Raw genomic sequence first — 11,278 nt, forward strand, 5'->3', positions numbered from 1 at the left:
TTCTTATCCATTCATCTGCTGAAGGACATCTAGGTTGCTTCCATGTCCTGGCTATTGTAAACAGTGCTGCAATGAACACTGGGGTACACGTGTCTCTTTCAATTCTGGTTTCCTTGGTGTGTATGTCCAGCAGTGGGATTGCTGGGTCGTATGCCAGTTCTATTTCCAGTTTTTTAAGGAATCTCCACACTGTTCTCCATAGTGACTGTACTAGTTTGCATTCCCACCAACAGTATAAGAGGGTTCCTTTTTCTCTGCACACTCTCCAGCATTTATTGTTTGTAGACTTTTTGATAGCAGCCATTCTGACTGTCATGAGATGGTACCTCATTGTGGTTTTGATTTGCATTTCTCTGATAATGAGTGATGCTGAGCATCTTTTCATGTGTTTGTTAGCCATATGTATGTCTTCTTTGGACAACTGTCTGTTTAGTTCTTTGGCCCATTTTTTTGATTGGGTCGCTTATTTTTCTGGAATTGAGCTGCATCACTTCTCGGCCTTTTGGCTAAGATCAAGTGGAAATGAGCTGCATGAGCTGCTTTTCTATTTTTGAGATTAATTCTTTGTCAGTTGCTTCATTTGCTTATTTCCTCCCATTCTGAAGGCTGTCTTTTCACCATGCTTATAGTTTCCTTCGTTGTGCAAAAGTTTTTAAGTTTAATTAGGTCCCATTTGTTTATTTTTGCTTTTATTTCCATTACTCTGGGAGGTGGGTCATAGAGGATTGTGCTATGATTTATGTCAGAGAGTGTTTTGCCTATGTTTTCCTCTAGGAGTTTTATAGTTTCTGGTCTTATATTTAGATGTTTAATACATTTTGAGTTTATTTTTGTGTATGGTGTTAGGAAGTGTTCTAGTTTCATTCTTTTACAAGTGGTTGATCAGTTTTCCCAACACCATGTGTGCAAGAGATCGTCTTTTCTCCATTGCATATTCTTGCCTCCTTTGTCAAAGATAAGGTGTCCATAGGTGCGTGGATTTATCTCTGGGCTTTCTATTTTGTTCCATTGATCTATGTTTCTTTGTTTGTGCCAGTACCATACTGTCTTAATGACTGTTGCTTTGTAGTATAGCCTGAAGTCAGGTAGGTTGATTCCTCCAGTTCCATTATTCTTTCTCAAGATTGCATTGGCTATTCAAGTTTTTTTTTTTGTATTTCCATACAAATTGTGAAATTATTTGTTCTAGTTCTCTGAAAAACACCGTTGGTAGGGATTGCATTGAATCTATAGATTGCTTTGGGAAGTATACTCATTTTCACTATATTGATTCTTCTGATCTATGAACATGGTATATTTCTCCATCTATTTTTGTCATCTTTGATTTCTTTCATCAGTGTTTTGTAGTTTTATATATATAGGTCTTTTGTTTCTTTAGGTAGATTTATTCCTAAGTATTTTATTTTTTTCGTTGCAATCGTGAATGGAATTGTTTCCTTAATTTTTCTCTCTGTTTTCTCATTGTTAGTGTATAGGAATGCATGGAATTTCTCTGTTAATTGTATGTCCTGCAACTTTACTATATTCATTGATTGGCTCTAGTAATTTTCTGGTGGAGTCTTTATGGTTTTCTACATAGAAGATCATGTCATCTGCAAACAGAGTTTTACTTCTTCTTTTCCAATCTGGTTCCTTTTATTCTTTTTCTTTTCTGATTGCTGTGGCAAAACTTCCAAAGCTACGTTAAATAGTAGTGGTGAGAGTGGGCACCCTTCTCTTGTTCCTGACTTTAGGGGAAATGCTTTCAGTTTTTCACCATTGAGGATAATGTTTGCTGTGGGTTTATAATGTATGGCTTTTATTATGTTGAGGTATGTTCCTTCTGTGCCTGCTTTCTGGAGGGTTTTTATCATAAATGGATGTTGAATTTTGTCAAAGGCTTTCTCTGCATCTTTTGAGATAATCATATGGTTTTTATCTTTCACATTGTTAATGTGGTGTATCATATTGATTGATTTGCAAATATTGAAGAGTCCTTGCATTCCTGGGATAAAACCCACTTGGTCATGATGTATGATCTTTTTAATATGTTGTTGTTTTGATGTTCTGTTTGCTAGAATTTTGTTAAGGATTTTTCCATCTATGTTCATCAGTGATATTGGCCTGTAGTTTGTGTGTGTGTGTGTGTGGCATCTTTGGTTTTGGTATTAGGGTGATTGTGGCCTCATAGAATGAGTTTGGAACTTTGCCTTCCTCTGCAATTTTCTGGAAGTGTTTGTGTAGGATAGGTGTTAGCTCTTCTTTAAATTTTTGGTAGAATTCAGCTGTGAAGCCGTCTGGTCCTGGGCTTTTGTTTGCTGGAAGATTTCTGATTACAGTTTCGATTTCCGTGCTTGTGATGGTTCTGTTAATATTTTCTATTTCTCCCTGGTTCAGTTTTGGAAAGTTATACTTTTCTAAGAATTTGTCCATTTCTTCCAAGTTTTCCACTTTATTGGCATATAGTTGCTGATAGTAGTGTTTTATGATCTTTTGTATTTCTGTGTTGTCTGTTGTGATTTCTCCTTCTTCATTTCTAATTTTGTTGATTTGATTCTTCTCGCTTTGTTTCTTGATGAGTCTGGCTAATGGTTCATCTATTTTATTTATCTTATCAAAGAACCAGCTTTTAGCTTTGTTGATTTTGGCTATGGTCTCCTTTGTTTCTTTTGCATTTATTTCTGCCCTAATTTTTATGATTTCTTTCCTTCTACTAACCCTGGGGTGCTTCATTTCTTCTTTTTCTAGTTGCTTTAGGTGTATAGTTACATTATTAGTTTTAACAATTTTACAACCTTTCTGCTTATGTTTCCCTTCCTGAGCTATCGTAAGTTAATGCTAGGATTCGGTACAATGTGGAAGTAATTCTGAAGATTTATCTACCATTACAGGATTATCGTTATGGTAAATTTGTTCTCAACATTGGCATTTTTTTTTCTAATTTAGGGTAGAAATCTAACATCTGGAGAGGTTGGATTTTTTCCGAGTGATGCTGTCAAGCCTTGCCCATGTGTAAGTATGAGTATTTTATTTCTTTCTACTTTATTTTTTGATGCTGTAGTTAATTATACAAGAATATACAAAGGATATTGGTCTGGTCCCTCATTAACTTATATTTTCTTATTAATAATATTACATACCAAAATCATAACTCCATTATCAGAAAACATTTTTAAATGTTAACGGAATATATGAAAGAGGAACTTTTTAGTATTTTTTTGTTTGTTGGAATAAAACTAAAAATTTTACCAGGTTTTAGAAGGAATAAACTAAAGCTACCTATCACATATATTGTACTAATTTCCCTTTTCCCTCTGAGGTAAGAATTAAAGGCGAAGGTCGCTCAGTCATGTCCAAGTCTTTGCGACCCCCATAGATTACACAGTCCATGTAATTCTCCAGGCCAGAATACTGGAGTGGGTAGCCTATCCCTTCTCCAGGGGATCTTCCCAACCCAGGAATTGAACCAGTGTCTCCTGCATTGCAGGTGGACTCTTTACCAACTGAGCTATCAGGGAAGCCAAGGTGAGGATCTAATCTATTTCCAGTCACTTTGAGTTACAGAGATATTGCACTTCAACTAGTGTGTTTGAAAGCATGCTAGAAAGCATGAAAGTCCACAGATTCTCCAGTCAAATATCTTACTATTATACATTTTTCTGTGCTCTAGTTTGTCATAACTGTTTATTTAGTGTCATAATGATATTGTCTGAAAACATCAAACACATTAGGCAAATACAAGAAGAGTGAATATTTACTCAAATATTATTATGGATGAATGTCACATAAAATGTACTCCCTAATGCTTCATGAAATTTATAAATTTCTATTTAGCATAATATTTAATCATCAGAATTTGATGTTTAGAGTAGATTTTTATATGAAACTTTAAGTTTTTAACTCTAAGTAAATGAAATTTTTTTCCTGATACTAATATAATGCAATTAATGGTTTGGAGGGAATAAAAACCTTGAACTATCTTGCTTGCCAAATTTTGGTCCTTCTGAGATTTCTAAACTGAACATTCTTTTTAATATTAATTAATAATGGGAATGTCTGCCATCCTTGACCTCAGATGTAATCTGAAGAATAATTTACTCAACTCATTCAAGATTAATTAAATTTCAAAAGCAAAATGAATATAAAAAAAGGTCTTGCTATTTCTGTTGGCTCTATGATCCAATTTCCTATATTATTTAGCCTGTTATATCTTGAAAAAAATCACTGAAGCTTGATACCATTCATTTTATTAGATAAGCAAAAATGATTGTTTAGCCAGTTTTCTGTCATTTATATGAACATCATTAAGTCTTCCTATGCTTAAAGAAATGATATTTATATGTAGGCATGTAGCCGAAAATTAAGATTTGGAAACCTAAAGACATCAACTGGGTTTCCCTGGTGGCTCAGATGGTAAAGAATATGCCTGCAATGTGGGATACCTGGGTTTGATCCCTGGGTTGGGAAGATCCCCTGGAAGAGGGCAAGGCAACCCACTCCATTATTCTTGCCAGGAGAATCCCCAGGGACTAGAGCCCTGATGGGCCACAGTCCGTGGGGTTGCAAAGAGTCAGACACAACTGAGCAACTAAGCACAGCAAAGACATCAAATCAAAACTACTAAGCATTTCATGTCCCACATACTGTTTACCTTCCACAGCTCCTTGAATATAGCATAAAATGAGCATTTGAAGTTTTATTTTAGGAATAGTCTATCACAGAGCAGGTATTTAACATATTTTTGTTGTATGAAAGAGCAAAGGAGTGAAAAAACAAACAAAGTCCCTAACTCAATGTAGGCAGTTATCAGTGGCAGATGCTAATTGAATCAGCTTGTAGGATCATAGTGAATGGTATTTGGTGAACTGGTTACTGGAAAAAGAAATATGCTTAGGATTTTAAGCTGATAAAGAGTTGTAGGAACACACAATTATGAGTTGGATTACCAACTAAATATAATTGTTTTTATAGCTTAAAATTAATAAATAGCTATTAAAATTTTACTGTTTTACTTAGTGATATTATAGATTCATTTGTTGGTTGTAGGTCAAATTAAGGTAAATATTTAGAAGGAGGGAAAACACAGGAAGAACATAAAAGAGACAGTTTTATTACTTCTGCCAATATGATACTTGGAGACAAAGCCTGGAGCTACAGCACAAGGTAGACTTGGGTATCTCTGAATTCCAGAGCCTTCAGTAGGTGAATGAGAAGAAAACGATCTTACAGAAGATGATATCCTTATCTTTGCTTGGGCCTTGATTAGAAAGAAAAAGAAAGCATTTGGTTGGAAAGGAAAAAAAAATTTTTTTTCTCTCCCCTAAGAATTTTTATATTTAGGTCTTTAATCCATTTTGAGTTTATCTTTGTGTGTCATGTTAGAAAGTATTCTAATTTCATTCTTTTACATGTAGCTGTGCAGCTTTCCCATCACCACTTATTGAAGAGACTGTCTTTTCTCCATTGTGTATTCTTGTCTCCTTTGTCAAAGACAAGGTGCCCATAGGTGCATGGATTTATCTCTGGGCTTTCTGTCTTGTTTTATTGGTCTATATTTCTGCTTTTGTGCCAGTACCATACTGTCCTCTAAAGAATTCTTAACTTTAAATCCAAAGACCACACATGTGAGGGGTTGGAAGTCATAGTACCTTTGTGACCTAAATAATTCTAAGCTAGAAACAGTAGAGCATACATATTTATTGATAATTACCTTAAACATAAACAGATTAAATATTCCAACCAAAAGATGTAGACTGGCTGAATGGATACAAAAACAAAACCCATATACATGCTGCTTTTAAAAGACTCACTTCAGATCTAGGGACACATACAGACTGAAATTAAGGGGATGGACATATTTTTTTCCATACAAAGGGAATCAGAAGAAAACTGGAGTAGCTATACTCGTATCAAACAAAATAAGGCTTTAAAACAAAGACTATTATAAGAGCAAAGAAGGACACAATGATCAAGGATCAATCCAAGAAGATAAAACAATTGTAAATATACATGCACCCAGGATAGGAGGATGTCAATATATGAGGCAAATACTAACAGCCATAAAAGGAGAAACCAACAGTAACATATTAATAGTTGGGGGACTTAACACCCCACTTTCATCAATGGAAAAATCATCTAGACAGAAAATCAATAAGGAAGCACAAGCCTTAAATGACAGAGTCAACCAAGGGACTTAATTGATATTTATAGAGCATTCCATCTAAAATCATCAGGATATACATTCTTCTTAAGTGCACATGAAACATTCTCCATATTTATAACATGCTGGGCCACAAGGAGAGCCTAGGTAAGTTTAAGAAAACTGAAATCATATCAAGCATTTTTTCTGATCACAGCACTATGAGATAAGAAATAAATTACCAGGCGAAAACAACTGTAAAAAACACAACACTTGGAAGCTAAACAATATGCTAGTAAACAACCATTGGATTTCTGAAGAAATTAAAGAGGAAATAAAAATATACAGTGACAAACAAAAATGAAAGCATGATGTTCAAACTATGAGATGAAGCAAAAGTAGTCCTAAGACAAAAGTTCATAGCAATACAATCTTACTTCAGGAAACAAGAAAAATCTCAAACAACCTAATCTTACGCCTAGAGCATCTAGGAAAAGAGGAAAAAACAAAACTCAAAGTTTCCTTTTAGAAGGAAAAAATCATAAATATCAGAGATGAAGAAATAGAAGAAATAGAGATGAAGAAACAATATAAAAGATCAGTGAAACTAAAACCTTGCTCTTTAGAAAGATAAACAAAATTAATAAACCTCTAGCCAGACTCAGCAACAAAAATGGGGAAGGGTTCAAATCAATAAAATTAAAAATGTAAAAGGAGAAGTTACAACAGACAGCACAGAAATACAAAGGATAATGAAATGCCAACAAAATGGACAACCAAGAAGAAATGGACAAATCCTTAGGAAGGTACAATATCCTTAGACTGAACCAGGAAGAAAGAGAAAATATGAACAGACAAATCACAAGTACTGAAATTGAAACTGTGATTTAAAAAACAAAAACAAAAACTCCCAGTAAACAAAAGGCCAGGAACAGATGGCTTCACAGGCAAATCTTACCAAACATTTAGAGAAGAGTTAATACCTATCCTTCTGAAACCCTTCCAAAAATTGCAGAGGGAGGAATACTCCCAAGTTCATTCTATGAAGCCACCATTACCCTGATAAAGTTAGACAAAAATGCTGCAAAAAGAGGCAATGTCACTGATGAACACAGACATAAAATCCCTCAACAAAATACTAGCAAACTGACTCCAATAATATATTAGAAGTATCATATAGCATGGTCAAGTGGGATTAATCCCAGGAATGCAAGAGTTTTTAAATATGCACAAATCAGTGTGATACACTACATAAACAAATTGAATAAAAACCATATGATCATCTCAATAGATGCAGAAAAAGCCTTTGAAAAAGTCAACACCCATTTATGATAAAAACTTTCCAGAAAGTGGTCACTGATGGAACATATTTCAACATAATAAAGGCCATATATGATAAACCTGCAGCTAGCATCGTACTCAGTGGGGAAAAACTGAAAGCATTTCCTCTAAGATCAGGAATACGGCAAGGATATCATTTTTGACACTTGTATTCTACACAGTTTTGGAAGTCCTAACCACAGCAGTCAGAAAAGAAAAAGAACCAATACAATATTGTAAAGTTAAAAAATAAAATTAAATTAAATTTAAAAAAAAAGAAAAGAAAAGAAAAAGAAATAAAAGGAATCCAAATTGGGAAAGAAGAAGTAAAATTGTCACTATTTGCAGATGACATGATATTGTATGTAGAAAATGCTAATGATGCTACCAGAAGACTGCTAGAGCTCATCAGTGAATTTGGTAAAGTTGCAGGATACAAAATTAATACACAGAAATCTACTGCATTTCCATACACTAATAACAAAAGAATAGGAAGAGAAATTTAAAAAACAGTTCCATTTACCATTGCATCAAAAAGAATAAAATGCTTTGGAAGAAACATATCTAAGGAGGCAAAAGCCTATACTCCAAAAATTATAAGACCTGATGAAAGAAATCAAAGATGACAAACAGATGGAAAGATATACCATGTTCTTAGACTGAAATAATCAATATTGTTAAAATGACTATACTACTCAAGGCAAACTACAGATTCAGTGCAATCCCTATCAAATTACCAATGGCAGTTTTCATATAATTAGGACAAAAAAAAATTTAATTTGTGTGAAAACACAAAAGACCCTGAATAGCTAAAGCAATCTTGATAAAGAAAGAGTCGGAGGAATCAGGCTCCCTGACTCCAGACTATTTACTATAAAGCTACAGAAATCAGAACAGCTTGGTACTAGCACAAAAACAAAATTATAGATTACTGTAAAAGGACATAAAGTCTAGAGATAACCCCGCTCAGCTATGGTCACCTATTCTATGACAAAGGAGACCAGAATATTCAGTGGTGAGGAGAAAGTCTCTTCAATAAGTGGTACTGGGAAAACTGGAAAGCTACATGTAAAAGAATGAAATTAGAATATTCTCTAAACTATACATAAAAATAACCCATTTAAAATGGGTTAAAACTCAAATGTAAGACTGAATACTATAAAACTCTTAGTGGAAAACATAGGCAAAATACTCCTTAGCACAAATCACAGCAACAACTTTTTTGATCCTCTTAGAGTAATGGAAATAGAAACAAAAATAAGCAAATGGAACCTAATTAAATTCAAAAGCATCTGCACAGCAAAGGAAATCTTAAAAAAATGAGAAGGTAACCCATAGAATGGGAGAAAATATTTGCAAATGATTTGACTGACAAAAGATTAATCTCCAAAATTTACAAATAGTTCATGCAGCTCAATATCAAACAACAACCTAATCTATCAATAAGCAGAAGATCTAGTACTCATTTCTGCAAAGAAGACATATAGATGGCCCAAAGACACAGCATCACTATTAGAGAAATGCAAATCAAAGATGCTCAACATCAGTAATTATTAAGAGGAATGCAAATCAAAACTATCATACAATGAGATATCACCTCACACCAGTAAGAATGGCCATCATCAAAGTCTACAAATAATAAATGCTGGAGAGGGTGTGGAGAAAAAGGGAACCCTCCTACACTATGGATATTGTTGCAGCCATTATGGAATTATGTATGGAGGTTCCTTAAAAACCTAAAAATGGAGTTACCATACCAAGCAATCCCACTCCTGGGCATATATCCAGAGAAAACCATGGTTCAAAAAGATACATGCATCCCAATGTTCATTGCAGCACTGTTTGCAAGAGCCAGAACATGGAAGCAACCGAACTGTCCACTGACAGAGGAATGGACAAAGAAGATGTGGCACATATATGCAATGGAATATTTCATAGTCATTAAAAAAATGTAATAATGCTATTTACAGCAACATGGATCAACCTGAAGATAATCATATTAAGTCAGACACAGAAAGACAAATATCAATGATATTGCTTATATGTAGACTCTAAGGGAAGAAAAAAAGAATTTAGTTACAAAACAGGAACAGACTCACCGAATTAGAAAACAAACTTACGTTTACCATGGGAAAGGGTGGGATGGGGAGGTATAATTGGGAGTTTGGGATTGATATATACACACTGTTACTTTTAAAATAAATAAGCAACAGGATTATACTGTATAGCACAGGGAACTCTGCTCAATACTCATAACAACCTAAATGGGAAAAGAATTTTAAAAACAATAGATGCGTGTATAACTGGATCACTTTGCTGTACACATGAAACTAACAACATTGTTAATCAATAATACTCAAATATAAAATAAAAATTTAAAAGAAACATAAGATGATTACACATTGACTTATTTTCTCAATGCAAGTACCCATCTCTCTAGATTCGTACCGCAAACAATTTCTACAGATAAAGTTACAGGGATTATAAATTCACAATTTGAAATCATTACATTTATGAGGAAATAAACGCATCTTAAGGAAAAATCAACAAAACAATAACATGAGGAATTATATTCACAAGGATAGCAGATAATTCAATTATCAGATACTAAGTTCAAAACTGTATATTTAATATGGTTGAAGAAATTAAAGGGGCATACTCCATTACCAAGTAGGCTTTATCCCAGGGATGTAAGGATTCTTCAATATCCACAAATCAGTGTAATACACCACATTAACAAGTTGAAAAATAAAAGCCATATGATTATCTCAGTAGATGCAGAGAAAGCCTTTGACAAAATTCAACATCTATTTATGATAAAAACTCTCCATAAAGCAGGAATAGAAGGAACATACCTCAACATAATAAAAGCTATATATGACAAACCCACAGCAAACATTATCCTCAATGGTGAAAAATTGAAAGCATTTCCCCTGAAGTTAGGAACAAGACAAGGGTGTCCACTCTCACCACTACTATTCAACATAGTTTTGGAAGTTTTGGCCACAGCAATCAGAGCAGAAAAAGAAATAAAAGGAATCCAAATTGGAAAAGAAGAAGTAAAACTCTCACTGTTTGCAGATGACATGATCCTCTACATGGAAAACCCTAAGACTCCACCAGAAAATTACTAGAGGTAATCAATGAATATAGTAAAGTTGCAGAATATAAAACCAACACTACAGAAATCCCTTGCATTCCTATACACTAATAATGAGAAAATAGAAAGAGAAATTAAGGAAACAATTCCATTCACCATTGCAACGAAAAGAATAAAATACTTAGGAATGTATCTACCTAAAGAAACAAAAGACCTGTATATAGAAAACTATAAAACACTGGTGAAAGAAATCAAAGAGGACACTAATAGATGGAGAAATATATCATGTTCATTGATCAGAAGAATCAATATAGTGAAAATGAGTATACTTCCCAAAGCAATCTATATCCCAATGCAATCCCTATCAAGCTACCAATGGTATTTTTCACAGAGCTAGAACAAATAATTCCACAATTTGTATGGAAATACAAAAAAACTTCGAATAGCCAAAGCAATCTTGAGTAAGAAGAATGGAACTGGAGGAATCAACCTGCCTGACTTCAGGCTCTACTACAAAGCCACAGTCATCAAGACAGTATGGTACTGGCACAACAACAGAAATATAGATCAATGGAACAAAATAGAAAGCCCAGAGATAAACCCACGTACCTATGGACACCTTATCTTTGACAAAGGAGGCAAGAATATGCAATGGAGAAAAGACAATCTCTTTAACAAGTGGTGCTGGGAAAACTGATCAACCACTTGTAAAAGAATGAAATTAGAACACTTTGTAACAC

At 34.1% G+C, this 11,278-nt stretch overlaps 1 protein-coding gene across 2 annotated transcripts in view; it reads left to right on the top strand.

Moving 5' to 3' along the window:
• Positions 1-11,278, top strand: part of VAV3 (vav 3 guanine nucleotide exchange factor) — a 436,414-nt gene that overhangs the window by 377,149 nt on the left and 47,987 nt on the right. For both annotated transcript variants that reach the window (XM_010830944.1, XM_010830945.1), the window contains exon 21: positions 2,926-2,991. In XM_010830944.1, the coding sequence (XP_010829246.1) occupies positions 2,926-2,991 (66 nt within the window). The remainder of the gene's footprint in view (positions 1-2,925; positions 2,992-11,278) is intronic.

The sequence above is a fragment of the Bison bison genome, unplaced genomic scaffold (genome assembly GCF_000754665.1).
Source record: "Bison bison bison isolate TAMUID 2011002044 unplaced genomic scaffold, Bison_UMD1.0 scf7180017864519, whole genome shotgun sequence".
NCBI lineage: Eukaryota > Metazoa > Chordata > Mammalia > Artiodactyla > Bovidae > Bison > Bison bison.